The sequence below is a fragment of the Lissotriton helveticus genome, chromosome 3_1, assembly GCF_964261635.1.
Source record: "Lissotriton helveticus chromosome 3_1, aLisHel1.1, whole genome shotgun sequence".
In the NCBI taxonomy this organism is placed as follows: Eukaryota; Metazoa; Chordata; class Amphibia; order Caudata; family Salamandridae; genus Lissotriton; species Lissotriton helveticus.
This window is the reverse complement of record NC_136061.1, coordinates 1,529,874,589-1,529,900,830: the sequence shown is the minus strand read 5'-3', so window position 1 is coordinate 1,529,900,830 and position 26,242 is coordinate 1,529,874,589. Positions and strand designations below refer to the sequence as shown.

The window sequence follows — 26,242 nt, the reverse complement described above, 5'->3', positions numbered from 1 at the left end:
TCTGAGTAACGCTGCCCCACTGGTGCCTCACGATTGCGATAAACGGGTATGCCGTGTCATGCAACATATAGCGCTGTGAAGTGATTGCAAGGAAAGTCAAAGTACTTTGCTACATATTCCATAAATACATATTCCTACCCACTTCAGGATACATAGGCCTACATGAGTTCATATGCAAACTGTTTTGAATCTTGTAATCACTGACTCTGACAAGCCCGTCTGGAACTCTGTAAAGATTTATTTATTTATTTATTGAAGTTTTGTATAGCGCTAGCTGGACCCGAGGGTATCAGAGCGCTTCACAGTAAATACAGACATGCACCAAAAAGAAAATGTGGACGATAAACAACAGGCCAAGCCTCAGGACCAGATGAGGTCACTTGAATGTACACGAGGTGACCCTGATGGGATAAAGTAAGTGCTGCATCAAGGAAGGGTAAAACAGCGAGATGCAATCAACTGAAGCATACATTGGTTATAAAACCAGCCATGTCCATTTCTTGCTGTAAGACAGTGCACCCACACGCCCCTCTACTGTGCTTGCTTGTCTTCTGGGGGGACACGGCGAAGCAGTCTGGGATGGATTGTCCCTTTATGGCCAACAGTCTCGGCTGGTTTGCATATGGCTGGTATCTGTCTAGAGTGGCACAGAGCACGAACAATGACGGACTTGAATGTGGTCCTCTGCAATTGACAGTAGAAGAGTTTGATTCCAGTAGTTCATTCAGGGTGTATTGATTACCTCTCTGACGTATCACTTTCTCTCCTAATGTGTATACTTGCCTCTCTGATATAGGACTATCCTCATCAAGGGCTGTAATTGCCGCTCTGATTTATACATTTCTCCCCTAAGGTGGACAGTGGGTTCTCTGATGCATGCTTTCCCCCGTTAAGATGTATGACTGTGTTTCTGATGCATGGATATCTGCTCCAAGGTGTATGATTGCCTCTGGTGCAGAATTCCCTCCATAAGGTGCATGATTTCCTATGATGTTTAACTTTGCTCCTTGAGGTGTATGTTTGGCACTCCGATGTATGACTTTCTCCCTTAAGATATACCTTTACCACTATGTTGTAAGACTTTCAGTTTTAAGATGGACAATTTCCTTTCCGACGTATGACTTTTCCCACTACAAAGTACGATTGTCTCTGTAGTGTTCAATTGTCATACAGTTATGTCATATGACATCCTCTTAGTATTCTACGATTGCTCCTCTGAATCTTGTCCCCTCCCTCATTCAGTGTATGACTGTCCCTGTGGTGTACTCTCTTGCAGTGTAAGATGACAAATAAGTCACAGTCCTCTCTAGGAATGTGTCCTTTTGCATGGTTTCCCATCCCGTATGTCGTATGACTTTCCTTCCTAGAGTGTATGCTTTGCCCTCTGGTGTATCATAGCCACTGTTCTACTTCTTTTGCTCCTGTGATGTTCTCCCCATTCAGAGTATGACTGCCTCTCTGATATATCCGTTTTCCTTCTTACAGCGTTTGATTGCCATTCTGTAGCAAATTCTTTCCCCCCTAGGAAAGTTTTCAGAGAGTTATATTGGAGCCTGGTCTCATCGATAAGGTTCTGGAATTGTACGGGCCCCTCACTCACAGACGACTTTCTGGAACTTAAACATGAAGTGGCTCTTGAGGGATACTGGGACTTTATTATAGGTCCAGGGGACAGGAAGAGGTACCACCAATTTAGGGTAGGGACGCTTCCTGTAAACTCTTTTACTTCTAAATGGAATGCCAATTATAATCCCAGCTGTCCCTTTTGCCCTACACATCGGGAAAGTATAGCCTATATTTTGTTTATCTGCCCAGAATACAAATCCCCAAGGCAGACGTGGTTGTAGCCTATCTGTTTACAGATGGGCATCACCACTGGCTGTGAGGCCTTGAGAATTCTTAAAACCAATAGCTCTGAGCTCGCGGCTTTAGCTGTCGCTAAATTGCTACATTGGATGTGGATAATACGCGCACGCAAAGTAAGTTTACAATGAGATTTTGTGTTTTAGAAATATTTTAAGATTTTGCTGCTATAAATTCCTTCTGGGATACTAAATGTTCATGGTCCTTGGATTTTTACTTTTTAACCCTTTGTAATAGTGTTATCATGGATGTTTTAAAACACAAAAATATATTTAAATTATTTTTTTAATGGATGGACTAAGTTAATTACCATATCCCCTGATGTATTTCTATGTAATAGAAGTGGACAAATGGAATGTTATGTTTCCCATTTTTTTAAATAATGTTCATCTTTTATGATATCAATATCGAAATGAAGATTTTATGACTATGATTGCCATTCTGGTGTAAAACTACCACACATATCTTCCCCTCTGCTTGTGATTGCCTCTCTGATGTATGACATACCCCTTACTGTGTATGACTGCATCTGGTATACAACTGCATTTTATCATTTTGCAACATCTACATAGCACTTACTATTGCAACATTTATATAGCGCCTAGTATCCCTATGGGGGTACTCAAGTGCTTTCCTATAGGGCTAGCATGCTACACTATGTAGTGTGTGCTTGGAACTGTGTTGTCTTTGTTTTGATCCTATGTGGGAAGTGTTTCAATGCTGTACATGAGGACAACCAGTGGTGTAGCGAAACTTGAGGGGGCCCCCTTGCAAGGTACAAGGAGGGCCCCCCCTCCAGACTCAATCAGGAGCTCTCAGGCCAGGGTACTATGCTGAGGGTGCCTACTGGAGCTCGGGACTGCAGGGGCCTAAGTTACGCGACTGAGGACCACTGAAGTGTGGCTAACGTGCTATGGGACGTAGAACTAGCGGTGTTGTGGATGATGAGGTGCGAGAGACGGACACGCAGTTTATGGTTGTCATTGAGCTGGCAGATTTGAACAGCTCTGTAGGTCCCTTTGTCGTATATCCTAAGATCATAGTCTACTTAGCCCTTCACTTCACTGGGTTGTCCACGTTGAGATATTTTGCATAAACTGAATGATCCTGAGCAGTCATAGATTGGAGCAAAAGATGGTGGAGTTACTTTCTTCTTTATAATCTCCTTTATAATCTATACATCTCTGATGTATGGCTTTCATTTCTCAATTACTATCAACTCGTTGAGTATCTTGCCACACCCTCTTCGAGTATGGTTGCCTTTCCAGTTGTCTCCATCTCATGGTGCATTACTGTCTCTCTAGTGTAGGACTCCACACCCCGGGCAAGACGTATCGTCTCTCCTGGAGGACGTGTGTCTGAGTTGGGTGTCCTTCTTTCATGTGCCTGCTGCCTAAGCAGAACAATGTTCCTGAGCCTCTGCGGCCGGAGTCCACATCAGAGCTGTCTTGGGTGCTTCATGCAGAAGCTGAAGAGTCCGCGCCCTTAGTTCCTTCCACCGGTTAGATGTCCAAGGGGTTGAGTCCACACTCATGCAGGGTCTGCTTGCAGGCCATGTGGATGGATGTGGCGTGCTCGGTCCACTGCATTTTGGCCACTGCCAGTTTGGAGAGAAGCCCATCCAAGCTGTCCTGTCAGGAAGAGGAAAAGAGGAGACAGCGGTCAGACCTGGAGGAAGAGGAGGCAGCAGCGACAGCTGGATGAACGGAGCGCCAGCTCTGCTGTGTCAGTCATGCCTGGGATTATTAGTAATAAACAACACAAATGCCGATACTGGACTTGACTTTCAACATTTTTTTGTTAACACCTATATGAATAAAACATAACGGTCTGTTTACTATAACATCACGAGTTTATTTATTTATTTGTTTCACTAGTCAATTTCTTTTTGACTTTTTTACTTCTCAGAACCACTTTTTTTGTGCATATACAAAATATACAATAAAACCTACCACTTAAAGGAATACGTTGCTGCCAACCGCGGGACAGTGTGTGGTTGGCTACGTCAGGAACCTTGGGCCCCTACCCAACATCGCTACATGTCCTGTACCGACTTCAACTCCGATTTTCTGTCACAATCAGCTTTCTGTACAGAACCCATTTTAAGAGCTCTTCATCCATCATTCCTCATTCATCATCCATCTTCCATAATCCCTCATCCTTCAACCATCATTCATATTTCTCACACCTCATTTATCACCCATAACTCCTCATCCATCACTCCTCATTTTTCTTCAATCATCCCTCATCTTACATCCATCATTTTTCATTCTTCATCCTTATGCCTCATATTATCTTTCATTCATCATCCATAATCACTCACCCCTCCTCCACCATCCCTCACCCTAATCACTCACCCATTAGGGGTGAAGAATACGGGATGACTGATGATATATGAGGAATGAGAATGTCTTAAATAGGATTTTGTGTTTTGTGAGCTCTTTCCTTCCGCTCAGGCCCCTGTCTTCCTATCTATGTTCCTCTCTTGCCGCTCTTGCCTGCCGCACCCCAGAAGGTTCTTCCCTGCTGCTTGCTTACCTCTCTACACCCCGATTTTGCTGCACCACTCCCTGAATGTAAGTGTGACTCCTGGGCTTTCAGTCTCATTGGTGATTTCCTGTTTGCTCTCTGGGTTCTTGTTCTTCCGAGCCCTCCAGTCTCCCTTCGTCCATCCTCCTCCGCAGCATTAGCCTCCTTGGCTTAACAACACTCTCTGCCACTTCTGAAACGCAAGGCTGCACTGTATTTAAAAGAATACAGTGCAACCTTGTGTTTCCCCTGTGTTGGCACTAATTCAGCTGCGTAGCGCCAATGCAGGCACCCTTGCACCACAGTGTAAGGGTGCCTACGTTGAGAGGAATGATTGTTTATGTACAGGAAGGTCTCCCTTCCTGCACATAAACAATCTGAAATGGCGTTTTGAAGTTGCAAAACACAATCTTTTATTAATCACTGTTTATGTGCAGGAAGGGGCACCTTCCTGCACATAAACAATCAATTGTTTTTTTTTGTTTCTATGTGTGCTGCACAACGTATCACAAATGGAAACAGCAAAAATGAGGAGAAATTAAACATTTTTACTCTTTGTGCCACGGTAATAGCAGCTTTTCCCTGGTCTTAATTTTGGCGCTGCCCCATATTTACGCCACCGTTGTAAATATGCGGCAGCGTCAAAATCAATGGGTGTTGCGGTGGAGTGCCCACAGCAACACCCATTGCCCGTTTTTTTCATGCTAACGATGCCTTAAGCCAAGTTAAGTGCCTAAACGCCGCCTTGTGAAGCCCCTATCGCCACCACATCTAGAAAAGTGATGTTGTGGTGGCGATAGGGGCTTGTAAATGTGCCCCTCCATTTCCTGTTCCGCTCCCTGCTTTCAGTCTTAGATGTGTGCCCTAAGAGGAGCTCATCTGAAACGACCTTCAAGAGCCTTATGTGCGATTTGATCAAGGCAAGGACCATAGTTTGGAAGACTAAGGAGGACATGAGGCTGCGTCTGTCCTCAGGGGCATAGCTTGGTCACTACGATTGGGGCGTGGTGAGCTTCAGATTTTCCAACAAGTGTGCTGGCATATAATGTTAAAATACACCTTACGGCAAGCAGGGCGCATGAGAGGTGCTAAAGGAGCCATGGAAAGGGAGACGAATGCATATTGGTAAGAGTACTAAGTGAGAGAAAATACAATATTTCGTACAATGGGCAACATTTTTGAAGACTTTCAAAACAGAGAGGGGAAGAGTGCGTTTTTGTCTATCTGTATGTAAAAATTCCCTGTTAAATCCAACAGACACCTCACCATTACCAGACTGAAAGCACATGTATCCAATATTTCCCAGAAATCCATTTATTAGGTGGATGTTACACCTAAAACAGCCCCCTCCTAAAGCTATGCCCCTGGCTGTCCTACAGAGGAAGAGGTAGATGTGTACAGGACAGGAAGACAACTCTTTTGGGCAGTGTGGGCTAGATGTAACATAGCACTCACTGGGGACGCCATAGCCCAAAGATTGCCATTGCATCGGGGTATGTTGTGTTTGAGGACGTGAATGGCTTTCGAAATGGGATGTTTTTATCCTCCGGGAGAGATGTTGCTCTTGTTTTCCCCTCCAATAACTGTGATAGCAGTGTAAGATGAGGGATGGCTCTGCTCTCTGTTTGCAGTGCCGAGTTGTCAGTTGCCATCTCGCTCCTCCCCTTCCCTGCAATAGTCAATGAGAAAACCGTCAACAAACAGCTGACAGCCTTCCTGGAGACGAACGGCTCCCTCGACCCATCGCAGTCCGGATTCCGAGCGAACCACAGCACCGAGACCGCCCTCATCGCGGCCACCGACGACATCCGGACCCTGCTGGACAATGGAGAAACTGCCGCCCTCATCCTGCTCGACCTTTCGGCCGCGTTCGACACGGTCTGCCACCGCACCCTGACAACCCGCCTCCGCCACACCGGGATCCAAGGAAAGGCCCTGGAATGGATCACCTCCTTCCTCTCCGACAAAACCCAAAGAGTCCGTCTCCTCGCAGAAGCCACCAAGATCATCTGCGGCGTACCTCAAGGCTCCTCGCTCAGCCCCACCCTCTTCAACGACTACATGAGCCCCCTCGCAGCCATTGCACGCAAGCACAACCTCAACATCATCTCCTACGCCGACGATACCCAACTGATCCTCTCCCTCACCAACGACCCCACCTCCGCCAGAGCCAGCTTCCAGGACGGAATGAAAGACATCGCAGACTGGATGAATCTCAGCCGCCTGAAACTGAACTCAGACAAGACGGAAGTCCTCATCCTCGGCTCTTCCATCTCCGCCTGGGACGACTCCTGGTGGCCCCCTGCTCTGGGCTCCCCACCCAAGCCCACGGACCACGCACGCAACCTGGGCTTTATCCTTGACTCCTCCCTCACGATGGCCAGACAAGTTAACGCCGTTACCTCCTCCTGCTTCAACACACTCCGCATGCTCCGTAAGATCTTCCGCTGGATCCCCACTAGAATGAGGAAAACCGTCACCCAGGCCCTCGTCACCAGCCGTCTGGACTACGGGAACGCCCTCTACGCTGGGACCACCGCCAAACTACAGAAAAAACTCCAGCGCATCCAGAACGCCTCAGCACGACTCGTCTTGGACATCCCCCGACACAGCCACATCTCCGCCCACCTGAGGAACCTGCACTGGCTCCCCGTCAGCAAGAGGATCACGTTCAGACTCCTCACCCATGCACACAAGGCTCTCCACGACTTGGGCCCCGAATACCTCAACAACCGCCTCACGTTCTACACGCCAACCCGCCAGCTCCGCTCCATCAGCCTCGCCCTCGCCACCGTCCCACGGATCCGCAGAACCACCACCGGATGAAGATCTTTCACCTACCTGGCGGCCAAGACCTGGAACACCCTCCCCACCCACCTACGACTCACCCAGGACCATCTCTCCTTCAGGAAGCAACTCAAGACTTAGCTTTTCGAGCAGTAGCAGCCCCCCCAGCGCCTTGAGACCCTAACGGGTGAGTAGCGCGCTTTACAAATGTTCTTGATTGATTGAATTGCACATGCTTTGGCGCGAGTGCCCGCTCACACTCTACTCACGTGCAGGATTTTCTCGTACTCGGTCTCCATGCTGTTGATCTTGTGTTCCAGCACCTCGATGGCCTCGTCCTTCTCGACTAGAATTCGCTCGTTCTCCTCCCGCAGCGCCTGCACTTCGCTCTGGCAAGTTCCTGTTGTGTGAGAATATGTAGGAGGGAGTTGATGCATTTAGGGTACAGTTGCAGTGGGGAGAGATATTGCGTTTGTTCTAGGGAGTATGTAGGGCTGGTGTGTGAGCACCTTCACCACGGGCTGTAAGCGTGTATGTGAGCATCTGCACTAGAGGCTGTATGCATGCGTGTGGCCATCTGCACTAGGGGCTGTAAGCATGTATGTGAGCATCTGCACTGGAGGCCGTATGCATGCGTGTGACCATCTGCACTAGGGGCTGTAAGCATGTATGTGAGCATCTGCACTGGAGGCCGTATGCATGTGTGTGGCCATCTGCACTAGGGGCTGTAAGCATGTATGTGAGCATCTGCACTGGAGGCCGTATGCATGCGGGTGGCCATCTGCACTAGAGGCTGTAAGCGTGTATGTGAGCATCTGCACTAGAGGCTGTATGCATGCGTGTGGCCATCTGCACTAGGAGCTGTAAGCATGTATGTGAGCATCTGCACTAGAGGCCATATGCATGCGTGTGGCCATCTGCACTAGGGGCTGTAAGCATGTATGTGAGCATCTGCACTGGAGGCCGTATGCATGCGTGTGGCCATCTGCACTAGAGACTGTAAGCGTGTATGTGAGCATCTGCACTAGAGGCCGTATGCATGCGTTTTGCCATCTGCTCTAGGGGCTGTAGGAGAGTGTGTGAACATCTGCACCACAGGCTGTATGTGTTTGTTACCATCTGCAGTAGGGGCTGTAGGCGTGTCTGTGACCATCTGCACAACAGGCAGTGGGAGTGTGTGTGACCATCTGCACCAGGGCCTGTAGGCATGTATGTAATCATCTGCACCATGAGCTGTAGGCGTGTATGTGACCATCTGCACTAGGGGCTGTAGGAGAGTGTGTGAACATTTGCACCACAGGCTGTAGGTGTTTGTTACCATGTGCAGTAGGGGCTGTAGGTGTGTGTGTGACCATGTGCACCATGGTCTGTAGGCATGTATGTAATAATCTGCACCATGAGTTGTAGTCATGTATGTAATCATCTGCACCATGAGCAGTAGGCTTGTATGTGACCATCTGCACCATGAGCTGTAGGCGTGTATGTGACCATCTGCACTAGGGGCTGTAGGAGAGTGTGTGAACATTTGCACCACAGGCTGTAGGTGTTTGTTACCATGTGCAGTAGGGGCTGTAGGTGTGTGTGTGACCATCTGCACCATGGTCTGTAGGCATGAATGTAACCATCTGCACCATGAGCTTTAGGCATGTATGTGACCATCTGCACTAGAGGTTTTATGCATGAATGTAACCATCTGCACCATGAGCTGTAGGCATGTATGTGACCATCTGCACTAGAGGTTTTTATGCATGACTGTGACCATCCTTACCATGGTCTGTAGGCATGTATGTAACCATCTGCACTAGGGGCTGTATGCATTTATGTGACCACCTGTATTAGGGGCTGGAGGCGTGTATGTAACCACCTGCACTAGAGGTTGTATGCATGGATGTGACCATCTGCACCAGGGCCTGTAGGCGTATGTGGGATCATCTGCAGTCGGGGCTGTAGGCATGTATGTGACCATCTGCACTAGGGGCTGTAGGAGAGTGTGTGAACATTTGCACCACAGGCTGTAGGTGTTTGTTACCATGTGCAGTAGGGGCTGTAGGTGTGTGTGTGACCATCTGCACCATGGTCTGTAGGCATGAATGTAACCATCTGCACCATGAGCTTTAGGCATGTATGTGACCATCTGCACTAGAGGTTTTATGCATGAATGTAACCATCTGCACCATGAGCTGTAGGCATGTATGTGACCATCTGCACTAGAGGTTTTTATGCATGACTGTGACCATCCTTACCATGGTCTGTAGGCATGTATGTAACCATCTGCACTAGGGGCTGTATGCATTTATGTGACCACCTGTATTAGGGGCTGGAGGCGTGTATGTAACCACCTGCACTAGAGGTTGTATGCATGGATGTGACCATCTGCACCAGGGCCTGTAGGCGTATGTGGGATCATCTGCAGTCGGGGCTGTAGGCATGTACGTAACCATCTGCACTAGGGGCTGTAGGTGTGCGTGTGGCCATCTGCACCACAGGCTGTATGCATGTATGTGACCACCAGTACTAGGGGCTGTATGCATGTATGTGACCACCAGTACTAGGGGCTGTATGCATGTATGTGACCACCTGTACCAGGGGCTGTATGCATGACTGTGACCATCTGCCCTAGGGGCTGTAGGCGTTTATGTGACAATCTGCACTGGCAGCTGTATGTATGTATGTGACCCTGTGTACTAGGGGCTAGCTGCTAGTGTGTGAGCACCTGCACAAGGACTGTAAGCATGTGTGTGAGCATTGCACTAGGGGCTACATACCTGTGTGTGAGCATCTGCACCGGGCTGTATGGGTGAGCAAGCATTTGCAGTGTAGTGTGATTAGCCTGGTGTATCTATGATGCATAGGATTGTGCGCCATGACCCAGAGAAATCCAGTATTAATAATGTATGACCCTCTCCGGCTGAGCCCATCATTGCGCTTTAAATGGCCCATCGGTGAATGATGTCACAGTGCACCTCAAAACCCCAGCTGACATCCTGAAATGAGCTAACTTTACAGAATACCTGCTGCTGGTGGTAGAGATAAAGGACTGGGAGTAGATACACGTTTTTTCTCTACTAGGGATCGTACCTTTACGGTGAGCTAGGCCCACTTACGGTCCCCGAGTAGTTAAAGTCTGGCCTTTATTTCTCCCACAGACCCTGCATGGAGTTTGCTGCCCTTACTACACAAACTCTTGTTCTTTTAGCATCTGTAGGACGTTTTCCTGATCAGATCTCTTGGGTGGCACCCCCTCCTGCCTTTACGCCATAGGGAGCCCCGGCTCACTTGGCCCCTGTGTGATGAAATTATTGAGTTTCTTTGGCAGGATAGGGAGGGTCGTTCCCAACCCTACAGCTCCTCTCAGGCCCCTGTGTGTGGAACTCCATTGTGTGCTGGATTTATCCCACCCCTGGTCCTTATGAGATCAACTCCCTGGGTGTTTACTACAGCGAGTGCTGGAGGTTGCCTGTCCACCGCCTTCCCTCTCTGAGCTCCATACACACCTAGTTGCTCCTGCAAGAGGTTTACTTGGGTCTCCAGGTCCTGTATCCGGGCTTCGGACTCCAGCTGCAGCTCCTTGTACTGACGGATCATCTCTGAACGGAAAGCAAAGGGAAGAGGTCAAATCCTGAAGCTTTTTAGAGTTGTGTTATATGGATAGTGGAAGCATTTCACCTGCCTTTCTGATTTGCATAAAGTGGTCTTGTCTAACTATGAGGTTGTTGGGTTAATAAAAGGAAGATACGTCTTTAATCCGCTAGTGGAGCTGTTGTGGTAGAAGAAAGGCTGTTTTAGCTCGAAACCTACCAGACATGTCTCCTGACAGCATCTGGGGGAAATTCTGAAAGCTTCCCTAGGAATGCATTTAGCCCATTGCTTACCATTGGGTTTGTTGTGTGTAACTCACATTTGGTTGCTTTCTGTTTGCTGGCTTTATTTGTTTTAGGCTGTCCAGCTTGAATGTGTCCCTTCCGTGGCCCATACCTTATTTTATGTATCCTTCTGAGTGCTCCCTTTCTGCAAATAGGCTTTCAAATCTTGTTCTTATCTTGTCACATAGCATTGCTACCCTTAGACCCGGTAGGATTTCAGGACAAAAATAATCTTACAAAACTATGCACAAGACACAATAAAGGACACTAACAACTTTTTTGTGGATAGAATTGTGTCGCAAGTTCAATGATTGCACAGGTCGGGTTAGCTTACGGGGGATCCAGGTGTTAGCAGTGAGCTCACCAAACAGCTGACACCTACCATGTGAAAGCTGGAGCTGTCCTTATAGTGGTAGCAGCAACAAGTATTTACAGGTCGTTCAATTAACATGGTTTGGCAACCAATTCTTTTCTTTTACGTCATGCTTCTGACAAGTCAGAGTGAGACCCCGCCGAGTCTCCACAGTTGCTCAGGATTTCAACTGCCCCTTGAGGGAGGAGTCCCACAAACACCTTACAGGTCTACTTGAGGAACACTCCACTTTCAGTTCCACCATGAAGCCACCAAATTAAAGGGCGAGCTCAAATACGTTTCACAACACCAGAGGACTACAGGAGTGTGACCATAGTCCTCACCAAGCGGAAACTTGAATATTACGCTTTTTAATTACAGCCCGATACTTTATCTGCCCTTGGATTCCATCCTACACGGTCGCTCCCCGGCGCTCCCCTGCTCAATAGATTTGCAGCACCTACAACGCAGCTGAAGCCCCTTGCACCTACAGACCTACAGACTGCGCCTGGTATTGTAGCGCCAAACAGATAAACCGCGCTTAGAAGATATTGCTGGTGTAGCGTTTTGGATACTTTTGTATCACTCATTTTACCGCGCTTTGTGCTTGTAGCGCTGTGATTACAACAGCGAGTATTGTAGCTGCATTGGATACTTTGTATCACTCATTTTACCGCGCTTCGTGCTTGTAGCGCTGTGATTACAACAGCGAGTATTGTAGCTGCATTGGATACTTTGTATCACTCATTTTACCGCGCTTCGTGCTTGTAGCGCTGTGATTACAACAGCGAGTATTGTAGCTGCTTAGGATACTTTGTATCACTCATTTTACCGCGCTTCGTGCTTGTAGCGCTGTGATTACAACAGCGAGTATTGTAGCTGCTTAGGATACTTTTATATCAATCATTTACATCGCGCTTTGTGCTTTGCTTGGTGAATAGCGCTTTTAGTGGAGAATTAGTCTGCTGTACCTAGGAGCCTTAGACTGCTTGCTGGCGTGCATTGTGCTGTGCCCTCGCAGTTTTCACTTTCGTTTCTGCCCTCCATTTTGGTGTTGTGATATCCCCTGACCCGCCTCCACGATCCCGCCTCCCAGCTGACCCTCCCACACTCCGCCCCCTCCACCATCCATTAATGGCCAATGTCCCCACGCGCAGCGTCCACGCGCTACGGCCACGCCGAAGGTGCGCCAAAGGTAAGCCCGTCTACGCCTGGACCGCGCCCAGCGCCAGACCCCCTGGCCCTCGCATTGCCCAGCCCTCCCGCATTTCCTACGATGCCACCACCCTACTAGCCCTTAACCCCGGCCGCTCCCCCAACTGCGTCCAAGCCGCTCCTGGACACACCCATGGACCTTTCTCATGCTACTCCTGCAAATTCATCGGCTCCGACAACAACTCCGCCACGACCACACCACAGATTCCCGACCCCAACCACCTACAATGCATCCTTCTCAACACCCGATCGATCCACAGGCACGCCATTGACCTATGGAATCTACTAGACACCATCTCTCCGGACGTCGCCTTCCTAACAGAAACATGGATGAACGCCTCCTCCGCCCCAGACATCACCATTGCCATCCCAGAAGATTATAAGATCATACGCAAGGACCGTACCGGCCACACAGGAGGAGGAATCGCTATCGTCCATAAGAAATCCATCCACATCTCAACCAGCTCAGACGTCAATCTCGCCAACTCTGAACACCTTCACTTCCAGATCCACATCGACCCCAAGACCACACTCAGAGGCACCCTCCTTTACAGGCCACCAGGACCCCGCGCACAATTTAGTGAGGACATCACGGACTTCATCACTCCACACGCGCTCCCCTCCAAAGCTTACATCCTTCTGGGAGACCTCAATTTTCACCTTGAAAAGAACAACGACCGCAACTCCACCACCCTTTTGGACAACCTCGCCAACCTCGGACTTAAACAACTGGTCACTTCCCCCACCCACATCGCAGGTCACACCCTCGACCCCATCTTCACCTCCAGCAATCATGTCTCCTTCAGCCACACTACGGCTCTCCTCTGGACTGACCACAGCTGCGTTCACTTTAACTACAACAAGCCCAAACCCAACAACCACCCCCTACCAACTCTGCAAAGAAACTGGAACAAAATCACCATCGACCAGATCTCCTCATCGCTTCTGCTAAACCCCCCAACTCACTCCTCAAACCCCGACCAAGCCGCCACCAACCTCACCCTATGGTTATCCAACAGCGCCGACATCCTAGCACCACTGAAAAAACGACAAAGCAAACTTGGCAGCAAGAAGGCCTCATGGTTCAACGATGATCTTAAGAAATCCAAGAAACTCTGCCGCTCCCTTGAGAAGGCCTGGAAAAAAGACCCAACCACCAGCACCAAGGACGCCTTCAAAAACGCCACCCGCATACACCACCAACTGATCCGAAAGGCCAAGAAAACCGCCTTCAAGGACCGACTAGATAACAACGCCCACAACAGCAAGGAACTTTTCAACATCGTCAAGGAATTTACCAATCCCTCGGCCAACTCTAACGACATCACCCCCTCTCAAGCCCTCTGCGACTCCCTAGCTTCATTCTTCCACAACAAAATTGCAGACATCCACAACAGCTTCGACAACCAACCCGGAGACCAACCCACCCAACCATCTGCTGGACCTTCACCCCCCTCGAACATCCTTAATGACTGGAACCCAATCTCCACTGAGGACACCATCCGCCTGATGAACTCCATCCACTCAGGATCCCCCACAGACCCTTGCCCTCACCACATCTTCAACAAAGCAGACTCCATCATAGCACCGCACCTCCGAGACGTCATCAACTGCTCCTTCAACTCCGCCACCTTCCCGGAAAGCTGGAAACACGCTGAACTCAGCGCCCTTCTGAAAAAACCCACTGCGGACCCCACTGAACTCAAAAATTACCGCCCCATCTCGCTCCTTCCATTCCCGGCCAAAGTCATCGAAAAAGCTGTCAACAACCAGCTCGCCGCCTTCCTCGAAGCCAACAAATCCCTCGACTCCTCACAGTCCGGCTTCCGAGCAAAACACAGCACTGAGACCGCCCTCATCGCAGCAACAGACGACATTCGAACTCTACTGGACAATGGAGACACAGTCGCCCTCATCCTCCTCGACCTCTCCGCAGCCTTCGACACAGTCTGCCATAGCACCCTTCTACAGCGCCTCAGAAACATCGGAATCCAAGGAAAAGCACTAGAATGGATCACCTCGTTCCTCACCGGAAGAACCCAGAGAGTCCGCCTTCCACCATTCAAGTCAGAGGCCACTGAAGTCATCTGCGGCGTACCACAAGGATCTTCACTCAGCCCCACCCTCTTCAACGTGTACATGAGCCCCCTCGCGGTCATCGCACGCCAACACAACCTCAACATCATCTCCTACGCGGATGACACTCAACTGATCCTATCACTCACCAATGACCCTAGCACCGCCAAAACTAACCTACACGAAGGAATGAAAGAAGTAGCCGAATGGATGAAACACAGCCGTCTGAAACTGAACTCAGATAAAACAGAAGTCCTCATCTTAGGTACCTCCCCCTCCGCATGGGACGACTCTTGGTGGCCAGAAGCCCTTGGAAAAGCACCCATCCCGACAGACCACGCACGGAAGCTGGGCGTCATCCTGGATTCCTCACTTTCAATGAACAGACAAGTCAACGCCGTCTCCTCATCCTGCTTCAACATTCTTCGCATGCTCAAAAAAACCTTTAGTTGGTTCCCCACCGAAACTAGGAAAACGGTCACCCACGCCCTGGTCACGAGCCGACTGGACTATGGTAACACCCTCTACGCCGGGACTACCGCTAAACTCCAGAAAAGACTCCAACGAATCCAAAACGCCTCAGCCAGGCTCATATTAGACATCCCGCGTAAAGAACATATCTCTGGTCACCTGAAAAACCTCCACTGGCTTCCCGTCAATAAGAGGATCACTTTCCGGCTCCTAACCCACGCACACAAAGCACTCTACGAAATCGGACCAGAATGCCTCAACACACGACTGTCCTTCTACACCCCCTCCCGCCAGCTACGATCATCCAACCAAGCCCTTGCCACTGTACCTCGCATCAACAAAACCACCATGGGAGGTAGATCCTTCTCCTACCTGGCAGCTAAAACCTGGAACTCACTTCCCACTTACCTTCGCCTTACCCAGAACCACCTAGCATTCAGAAAGCAACTTAAAACGTGGATTTTCGACAAGTAATTCCCCACCCCCCCTCAAGCGCCTTGAGACCCTCTGGGTATGTAGTGCGCTATACAAATTCTCTGACTTGACTTGACTTGGACTGAGAGAAGTCAATTCCCAGAACGAATCTTGCATCACTTGGCAGATATCGGATTAGCAATGAAGACTGTTGTTCATCCCCTGCAAACGAGTGCACAGTCCCGTCACAGAGGTCCTAGGTTTCAAATACTGTTTTTAGGATTGCGTTTAGGTCAACTGAGACATCCTCAATAGGATGTGTGGACCAGGGGCGGCTTGCAAGTACATGGATCGGTGGGGTGGGTAACTGAGTGGTGGGTGGGTGCATGCATGGAGGCAAGGCGAGTATCAAATAATTAGATAATTTATGTATAGTCAATGTAGTGTCATTCTGGACACGTTCTAGTGTCTCAGCAGACACTTAGTTTGCCAGCCACTCCCTTGAGGGCTGGACACACTAGCGCCCTACACCCATCTACCACTGGCGTCACAAGTGACGCAACTCTGCAAATAAAAGGGTCCGAGTACACATGCTCGTGGCCAGTTAACCAGTACATCTCCACTGCCTCTGTGTGCGTTATTTTAGAAGTATGTGGGCCTAGGGCCCACAACACTACAATGGTGACGCGGCGGATCTGACCCTGCATGCTTGCTGAAAGCCACTCCACTGTTCCTCGTAGGGAGAAGCGGAGCTAGAGTATGTGGCACCCCCATTCCTGCTGCTAGCACGACAGTCTATGGAGAGACGCGGGCACCAGAGTCCGGCTTGGAGAAGATAGGCAACCGACTTTGCGCAAGGCAGCCCTTCCGGCTCCCACACCACTGAAGGCTGGCTGAGAAAATCAGTGAAAAATGCTGCCGGCAATTTTTAAAGTGAGGGTCAAAGCAGAGCCGCAGCGAATGCCCCCGCCCCATCCCTTCTTTTTTTTTTAAATGTATTTGTTTTTATTGAATTTTCAAAGACAAAACAAAGAAAAATGTCGACCGGCTTGGAGACTTATGGCAGCCCGGTGAGGAACATCCCGCCGTGTGACCCTGCTCCCCGAGAGGCCGCGTTTGTCTGCAGAGCCAGTGTGGTTGAAGACTGTGCCTACCATTGGGCAGTCCAAAAGCCCGTAAGGAAGTGCAGCACGGGTCAGCCCTGACAGCCAGTGCTGTGAGAGGCTGCCTGACCCTGCCGCAGTGGAAGTAGAGCGAGCCCCCTGCGGCCTCTCAGCTGACACCACTGGCAGTGTGGGGAGACCAGTCCTCATTGACTCGAGACAGAGGTCCTAAGCGGGGTCAACATGAAACAACTGGCCGCACCAGGAAAGGACTGGAAATATACCTGGCAAAAGCCATGCACCAGGATTTCCAGTTCCTACCTAGGGATGCAGCCTCAGCGGCGCTGTGCCAGCCCATAGTTGAAATACCTGCACTAGCAGTACAGCCCCCCAACACTGCCAGGCCCTGTGAAGCCGCACCATAAAGCTTGTCAGGAGCACAAGGGGGGCACCAGCCAGCACAGCTCCCACACTCACCGCCTCACCTTGCAAGTTGGGCAGCCCGTGGTGCATGAGGAGATAGGCAGCAGATGCGGCATGGCCCAGCAGCATGAGGAAAGTTGTTGAGGCCTCCTGCAATGCCCAAGAGTGAGCCAAGCGAGTGTGATTTAAAGCTGATGTGGCCTCTCTCCAAATGCCGGCAATGCACCCTGCGTCATGAAGAAGGAAAGGACCAGCAATGGAGCTGTCAGCCCGGCACCGTGTTTCTCTCTGCATTAATGAATGAGCCTTCCTCTTCATGCTGCCAGCTCCTGACTGTAGTGAGCCATCCGGCTCTTTCCATACAATGTTGCCACTGCAACTCCCTGGGCCGGGCGCGGACCAGGGATTATTTAATAAAGGTGACGTCAGCGCTCGTGGCTGACAGCACGGATGAGCAAAGAGTGTGGTTGTGTCTCTTTGGTGTGCCTGACTCAGTTATAGGCCCCACTGTCATTATACCCGTCTCCATGACCCTAAGCCATCCTGATACCTCCCCCCATTGACTGCATCACATTGGGGACAAGGAGGAGGCATTGAGGTGACACACGGCATGCTGGTGCGGTGGTGTGTCGACGCCTCGAGGGGTGCGTGGAGTCTGCGTGCCAGGTGATGGCAGTCAGCAGTGGTTGCGTGCCTGCGACACCAGCACTGACGTGGGAAGCTGTGACCCCGGTGAGCGGTGAGGCGCCTGCGGCGAAACCTCGGGCCTGGCGGGTGAGTGCATGAACACGTATTCGCGATCCCGCACGCCCGTGTGGATACCGCAGGAGGGTGCTGCCGCGTAAGGCAGTGCGCGCTGAGGACAGGCGGGCCCTCGCCTGAGCGGAGCCGTAAGTGTAGGGCGAAGAGGATGCGTGCAGGGGCGCATGCAGCCAGGAAGAAGACAATGGCATGTGGCAGTGCCGCGCAGGAGCGCGGCCTTTTGAAGTTCAGGGCCTGCCCACGAGGGCTAAGGTGAAGAGGCCGGGGCCCTGCAACGGAGCCGTGCGTGTGGAGAGCAACTATAGAGTGGGGAGCCAACATTGGTGAAAAGACCTGAGTCAACCAAGAGTGCGGCTGACAGCATTGGGAGGGAGGGGTGAGAGGGGGGAGAAGACCACAGACAACTTCTAAGTGTGAAAAAGGCCGCTTTATTAGAACAGGTGCACATTACAATCAAATTCCTCGGCTAAGCCTTACAAAACTAAACCTCACTAACTATGCCGTATAACTCACCCCGCATCCCCTCCCCCACCCCTAACAGATCTTTGAGCCCCATCCCCACCCCAGCATTACAACATTACATCATACACTATCATAATTCAAAAACAACATATATGCTTATACAATTAACATCTATTAAAACACCAATCCCCTGCCTGCCCTTTCACCATTTACGAACACCCAAACACTGTAAAATGCCCCAACCATAAACCTGCTCAAACAATCCCTGTCGAAGACCCCACGATAACAAACCAATCCAAAAAACTCACTCACCCCTGGCAAAACTTCCACCAATCTCCGCATACCCAAAAACAAAGCACCTGCTCCAAGCGACAATACATAAACTACCCTGCGCACCAGAACCAACAAAAAGGCCCTAAAATTGAAAAAGAGGACCGAGGGCCTAACAAAAACTGAAAGGTCCCGCGAAATAACTAAAACCCCCCCAATAAATTTTACCAATGGCGAACAGAAGAGAAGGGAGGGAGGGAGGGGACACAAAAATCCCTACGCTACTCTCCCAGCCACCAGGTCACCAATGACAAAATGGTGGCCGGGAGAGGCGTTGGGCTGCATTTGGGCTATAAAAAACAAGCCCAAAACCCAAAATGGATGCTGTTGGTCCGAAACCGCCCCCCCCTCCCAAACAGCCCTGGGGGGGAGCCTCCCGGTGGTCGGCCGCCCCCTCAAGCCCCTCTCGGTGGAGTGGGGAGGTGCTAAGCTCTGGAGACAGTTGCGGGGAACTGAGGGCCCCAGCAAGGAAGCTGCAACACACAGGGGAGCCTGCGAGTGGGAGGAGCGCGCAGGAAGATGTTGGTGCAAGCTGGGGAAGGTGCCGAGGGGCCTGCGGAAAAGAGCTCCCGCACGTCATTGAATGCCCTGACTCCGTTCACCCAGCTGGCTGACCCGGCGGCGGCTGCACTGTGGTGGCGTAAATGGAGAGGACAGCTGGAGAACTATTTTATCGCTGCAAGGGAGACCAATGGCGCTGTAAAACATTCCACCATGCTGCACATGGGAGGGGATGAACTCTACGAGCTGCAGGGCCGTTTCTAGGTGTTTTGCTGCCCTAGGCGAGAATTGAAAAATAACCCCCCCCCCCCCCCACCCCTTTTACTACCATCACTCTCTCCCCTGTCTTAAGAAGCCACCGGCTGTCTATGCTATAAAACAGTCTAGGCTCCAAAACTCAGAGCGCCCTGTCCAGCTATAAGGTACTATATAGACGCTCCCGCACGTATTATTCAGAAGCATCCGAGCAGGCTGAGGTAACAGCGAGCTGACAGACTCTCTCTCTGGCCCCACTAAAGCCCTCGTCTCTCCTTCACTCGTGGCCCATTCTTAAAGAAATGCCAGCCGCCCACATCAATGGACCTCAGGCAAGGAGTGGCCTCCAGGGAAATGTCTTTACTCTGTCCCTCAGTTCAATTTCTGGACTGGACTGGAGTGTCGTGGGGTCCTCTTGCTGATACAATACCAGTGAAAGAAAGGAGGGGTATTGCAACCCCTGGGCACCAGAGATGCATACACCCTCTGGAAAGATTCAGCTATACAAGGATCTGTCATGACGTTGACAAACAACCCTGCTTCATTTTTTATGCAAATTATATTGGTCTCTTTTCAGTAAGCTACTTGGCTCAATTTTTCTTTCTTAAGAAAGTACAATTTGATTCCCCATCACGATCCCAAGTAACAAAACAATAATCGACTCCTAACATAGCACAAACACAAACTGAAAGTTTTACACGCAGATCTCTGCCGCAGGTACACTAATCCACTGAGCTATCCAGTCCGCACTGGGCGCCCCTTCCTTTAGCTGTGTAAACATTGAAGGTGTTAAGTTGAAAGGTTTCGTACACAGACACTGAGCCAAACATTGCATCAATATCAAAGCCAAGAAGTCCAAGCACCCCGAAGCAGCCCTGTGCTGAACGCAGTGCTATACAAAACTCACAATAACAATCTTGGAGAAGGGCATTTTTATAGGTTGCTCTTATCTTAATTTAGTGAAAATGTATTAAGCTCAAACCCTTCAAAACCAATTCCTTCTAGGTACTTTGTCTCACCTAAATATCTTGTCAGTTCAATTCCACAAGATAGGGGGTCCGATGCCAAATGGTGCAGTTTTCTATTCTGCAGTGTGGGAAACTAGTTTAATCGTTTTGTAGGGTATCTGCCAAGTCTGCATAGTTTGGCTATGGATTGAAGGGGGCATCTAGACTTCAGCATGACACTTGTAAACAAGAGACACCGAGATCCACAGCTGTCCTCAAAAAAAGTTTGTCACTGTATTCCAACCTGTCCCCTAATCACTCACTTCATCCCACATACTCTCCTAACCCATCACAGAACTCTCGCACATTACTCGTCACATTTTTATTTATTTTAAATTTGGAAAAAAAAATACTCAAGTCACACTCAGTACCCCAAGTCCCCTAGAGGACTCTCACCACCACCCCCTATATGCTCACACTTCAGGTTTTCACTCTTCACATCTCCCTTGGCGCCTTGCTGCTCCACCTCCCTTCTGGGTTCTCTAAGCGCCCACAGTTATCCTCCTAGACCCCTCACTGCACCCCACTTCAGCTCCTTCACATCCTGTCAGCACCCCTCACCTGCCAACACACACTCTCCTAGTTATAAAAAACTGAAAGTCCCAAATAAGTGGACAATCAAAGATATATCCACTTGAAATGAAGAATCATTAGTAGTATTCTACCAAACATAGCATGCCCCCACGGGGCGGGAGAGGTAAAGGTTCAATTAGGTATCTAAATTTTATGTCTGAGGATTATATATCATCAAAATTGCATTAACACAACAACAACCACATTAAAAATCAGTGATGGGACCACTACTATAGTCCGACAATTAGGGCACATAAATTTCATCAATTGGAATGACAGACGAATTCACACAAAAGTGTGTTTGGTAAAAATTCTGATATACAATTTATTATTACAATTATTACATAATTCATAATACAAATCACAATATTAAAACATTGATAAAGATAAACAAATAATCTAAAACAATTTATCAAGAATAAAAAAGAATCAAAGAGTCGACGCGGCGTTTCGGTTTTCTTTTTGAACACCTTCTTCAGGACTGATTCTAAACAGTTTAAAAAACACAGAATTACCATCCACTTTAATTTTTACATATAAAAAGTGCGTCTGTCATTCTATTATATTAACCCACAGTGACATCTTTTCTAGGTGTACCATATTCCAATTTTGTTCATATCTGGTCACTTCACATATTATACAAACGCTATTGTTATTCTCACTGTATATATAAGAAACACAATTTGTACAGCATATCCATCTCCACTCTATGAGATATCACATTTTTTATTATTATTATTATAAACACCTTTACCCTGTTTTACTTGTTTACCTCTCTCTGAGCCATATGGCCCATGCTATCAGCCCATTACCGCTTTATTGCTAGCAATAAAGCGGTAATGGGCTGAAAAGATGTCACTGTGTTTATCAATGTTTTAATATTGTGATTTGTATTATGAATTATGTAATAATTGTAATAATAAATTGTATATCAGAATTTTTACCAAACACATTTTTGTGTGAATTCGTCTGTCATTCCAATTGATGAAATTTATGTGCCCTAATTGTCGGACTATAGTAGTGGTCCCATCACTGATTTTTAATGTGGTTGTTGTTGTGTTAATGCAATTTTGATGATATATAATCCTCAGACATAAAATTTAGATACCTAATTGAACCTTTACCTCTCCCGCCCCGTGGGGGCATGCTATGTTTGGTAGAATACTACTAATGATTCTTCATTTCAAGTGGATATATCTTTGATTGTCCACTTATTTGGGACTTTGAGTTTTTTATAACTTTGTTTCCCCCCAGTCCCATATAAGTCTGTGTGGGGTCCTCCTTCTTTTTGACAACAACAACACACACTCTCCCACACCTCTCACATGCCCTCATCCACTACACTCCTGCACCCTTCTGGACAATCTTTCTGCACCCCTACACCTCCCTGCACCCCCTCCTGGGGAACTGCAGCCCTGCTGCCTACCTGAAACTGACCTGAGGCCTGTGCTGTGAGTCTTCTGCGGAGATGTAGCGCGGCAGGATAATGCACCCGAGGCCTGTGCTATGAGTCTTCTGGGGGAGATGTAACACTGCAGCATAATGTACTCGAGACCTGTACTGAATCTTCTGTAGGGGGACTGTAGAACGGCAGAATATTTCTCATGAACAGAGAGGCTTTTTACCGGAGAGAGGAGTCCTCGGGCAGGCCTGGGGAGTCTCCAGAAAGTGCTCAATAAACCAGAAAGGGGTCAAAAAGGAGCGTGTCAGGGAAGGTTTGTCACAAGCTTTTGAGGAGGAAAGAGCCGCCCGTCCGCCTCCCTCCCCTTCTCTATCCGAGACCTGCTAAGTCCGGCAACTAAGGCAGGTGCCACCACCTCTGCAAAAACACCCAAAAGGTGCAGACAGGCCTCTAGAAAAAATGCAATCGGGCTGAACAAAGTAAGGCAAAAGTTTATTCAGGTTATGCACTTCACTACCACATGTGTGGGCGACATGCACAGGGAGCTCGTTGTTCCAGGTCAGGTGTGCGATTCCACTAAGGAGATCCCAAACTCATGTTTTTTGCCGCCCTCACCCTTTTGCCGCCCTAGGCGGCTGCCTAGTCTTGCCTAATTGTAGAAACGGCACGAGCTGTTCCAGGACCTCCCGGACACAGGGGACATGAATGACTATGAGAAGATCGTGAGGGCATTGGATCAGTACTTTGACCCACACTTTAAACGGAGGCAAGCCAGGCAGAAAGAGGAAGAGTCGGTGGACATGTACTTCGCCCGTCGGCGCAAATTAGCAAGCCCATGCGCAGGAATTGATAAGCAACTGGAAATCAGAGCGCAACTGATCCAAGGTTGCAAGTCATCTGATCTCCGCGAACTAATACTGCGACAACCGGGAATATCTTTGGACGATATCTTAGTGCTGGGGAGGTCGCATGAACTGGCAGATGCGAGAGTGGGAGAGATGAAGTCCGTGTTGGCGAGGAGATCGGCAGTGCACCACCCGACGTATCCTAATAGCATCAAGGAGGAAAAGAGCAGATCGTGGCCGTGGTGACGGAACTGGCAAGTCAGGAAACAAAGGTTGTGAAAACTGTGGATTGGACAGCCATCCGCAGAGGGGATGCCCGGGGCAAGGAAAGCAGTGCCTGAGGTGTAACAAGTTCGGCCATTTTGTGAAGGTCTGTTTGGGAGCGTCCAGGTAAACGGCAGGAGGCAACTGGCAGAAGAAGCAAGGGCCCACCAAACAAGTGGTCCATGTGGCACAGGCGGTAGACGAGGCCGAGGGCATGTGCAGAAGAATGAATGTAACGGAGGAAGAGGATGAGGTATTTGTGATCTCATATGATGTATTTAACCCAGATCTTTTGACTGGGGGAGAATGTTTGCATTGTGAGCATTCCATCCATCATTTGTTTGCTGTAACACGTTTCGCCCTAAGTGGGATGGGTATGCCCAGACGAGGGTCCCTTGCTCATTGTGCCACTGGATTCAAGCTAGGTTGGCTGAAGAAGGGTGACATATCCTGAAACCGGTCCCAGGATGCTTGTGTCCGGTCCAGGGAGGACCTGGCATGGCAGTTCGGTCTGGACTGTTCCCATGAGGCACAGGATCAAGACTGATTTCCATATGGGGGGGCGTGGCTTGCAGCATGCCGAGCTAGACGTGCAGCCCGGGAGCTCCCGGCCGACAAATACATTATCCGACTCTCATATGCCAAACATCCACTCGAAAACACCTGAAAACGTGTAGCCTAGACCCCTGAAGCTGCAGCGCTATCCGAGGGGACTCACCGGAGCGACCGGAGCCGTGAAATCGAAGTTTGACTGGCCGGCCGGCGAGAGCGCCAAGGAGGCAAGATGGCGACGCTGGCGCGGATCTAGGGCCGGAGAGGCAGCAAGGAGCATAGAGAGGCCCGCGGCAGTGGAAAAAGACTTCTGCGGGCACAGAGAGGCATCAGGACAGTTGTGATGAGCCCAGTAGCCGGATCCCTCGGTGCGGGCGGTTCCGATGCCCGGCCGCACTTCATCAATATGGTGGCGTGAAGCGGACGAGGCAGTCGGGAGCCAGAAGCAGGGAGGCGAGGACACGACGCGAAGCGGATCCCGAGCGGAGCCAGAGACTCTACGGGACAGACGCCCGGACGGGCCCAAGACCGGAGGTGAGAGACCCCGACTCCAGGCCACCCTTTACCACGATGGCGGCATAACTTATCGGTGGTCCCCGGGGATCGACTAGGGGGCCCTGCCTGGAGCAGGAAAGGGAGCGCTGACCGGGGGAGGCCCCGTGCTGCAACTGGGGAGCCCGCGGAACGGGGAGCAGCCACCAGGACAGTGCACACCCGGCCGCCCTTTACCAACATGGCGGCGCGGTGAAGAGGGTCCGCTAGTGCAGGCGGAAAGCACGCGACAGCACATGGGCGCCTGAGGAGGCATGGTGAGACGCCCTGACAGAGGCTGAAACCGGGTCCGCTGGGAGCAGGGGATCCTGCGGGTGCTGGCAAGATCGTGGCACCGGGCCTCCAACAGGAGGGGGGCAACCGCGGCTGAACAGGCTGGGGGAGTCGGAGGCTGGATGATCCAAGCGGCGGCAGATATAGGGATTCTCAGTAGTATGTGAGTAGCAGGCACTGGATCGAGGTGGCACTCGTGGTTGGGACAGCAGGCGGCATACTAGGTGAGACTCACGCTAATCCCTGGCACTGATGATCCACAGACCCCGCATCCCTGACTGAGAAACGTAACAGTATAATCAGCGAGAAGCGGAGATCCAGCGAGCTAAAGCATATGGGGGGGGAGCCCGGCTAGAACACAATCCGGAGGTTGGCCAGAACACCATGGAGCATTTGTGACCACTGACTGGGGACCCAGGCTGGCAGTGGGTGCACCACGGAGCGGAGACGACACACGTTCGAAGGCTCACGTCGCGGCGGTGTTATTGATACCTGGCAGTGCTAAGGGGTCAGGAGGTCGGCATCTCGAGGACGCACTTGGCACACCTGGCGGGAACTGGAGCCGGTCAGACACCATAAGGGCAGAGCAAAAGTCGCGACGGAGCCGAGTGCAGCGGACAATACCGTATAGCGGCAAATGAGCAGCACTGACCTGAGGCGGCCAGCCATGGGGAAAAAAGATGCAATACCCAAACCTCTGAAACAAGGCCCAATGGATAACTTCGCAACATCTCGCCCGGGTCGGGAGAACCCCAACACAGCGCCGGAGGGGCCAATAGACACTGGTATGCTACTAGCAGCTATTCAAGCCTCAAGATCGGACATTCAGGAATCCCGAGCGGCCCTAGAAGTTAAAATCGGAGAGGTGGGGTCGGAGGTCACTCTCCTGCGACAAGACTTCAGGAACCTGTCGGCTAGAGTCACAGAGATGGAAACGCGAATTGGGGAGGCGGAAGACTCGCTCACCACGCTTCGGAAAGATATGGTGGAACTCCAAGCCTCGCATAGACAACTATTATGGAAGGTGGACGATGCCGAAAACAGGGCGCGCCGCAACAACCTGCGCTTTGTGGGATTTAGAGAAGAAATCGAGGGAAATAACATGGCGGCGTTCCTTCACACATGGCTGACTACTACCTTCCCAGCGGCACAATTCTCGGCGTGCTTTGTCATTGAAAGAGCGCATAGAGCACTACTGGCAAAACCGCCGGAGGGTGCGGGACCTAGACCGGGTATCGCGTGCTTTCTCAATTTTGCAGACTGGGATTTGATACTGCGGGAAGCAAGAAAACGGGTTGAGATTCGATTGGAGAACACGAACATCATGATCTTCCCGGATTACAGCCAGGAGGTGCAGAAACAGAGGCG

The 26,242-nt window shown here is 50.1% G+C and overlaps 1 protein-coding gene across 1 annotated transcript in view; it reads right to left on the bottom strand.

Moving 5' to 3' along the window:
• Positions 1-230: 230 nt before the first annotated feature.
• The window catches only part of DRC12 (dynein regulatory complex subunit 12 homolog), a 142,416-nt gene continuing 116,404 nt past the window's right edge, over positions 231-26,242 (bottom strand). The window contains exons 5-7 of the mRNA XM_078682181.1: positions 10,674-10,766; positions 7,449-7,579; positions 231-3,494 (exon numbers count right to left, since the gene is read on the bottom strand). Coding sequence (XP_078538307.1) covers positions 3,366-3,494; positions 7,449-7,579; positions 10,674-10,766 — 353 coding nt within the window. The 3' untranslated portion in view covers positions 231-3,365. The remainder of the gene's footprint in view (positions 3,495-7,448; positions 7,580-10,673; positions 10,767-26,242) is intronic.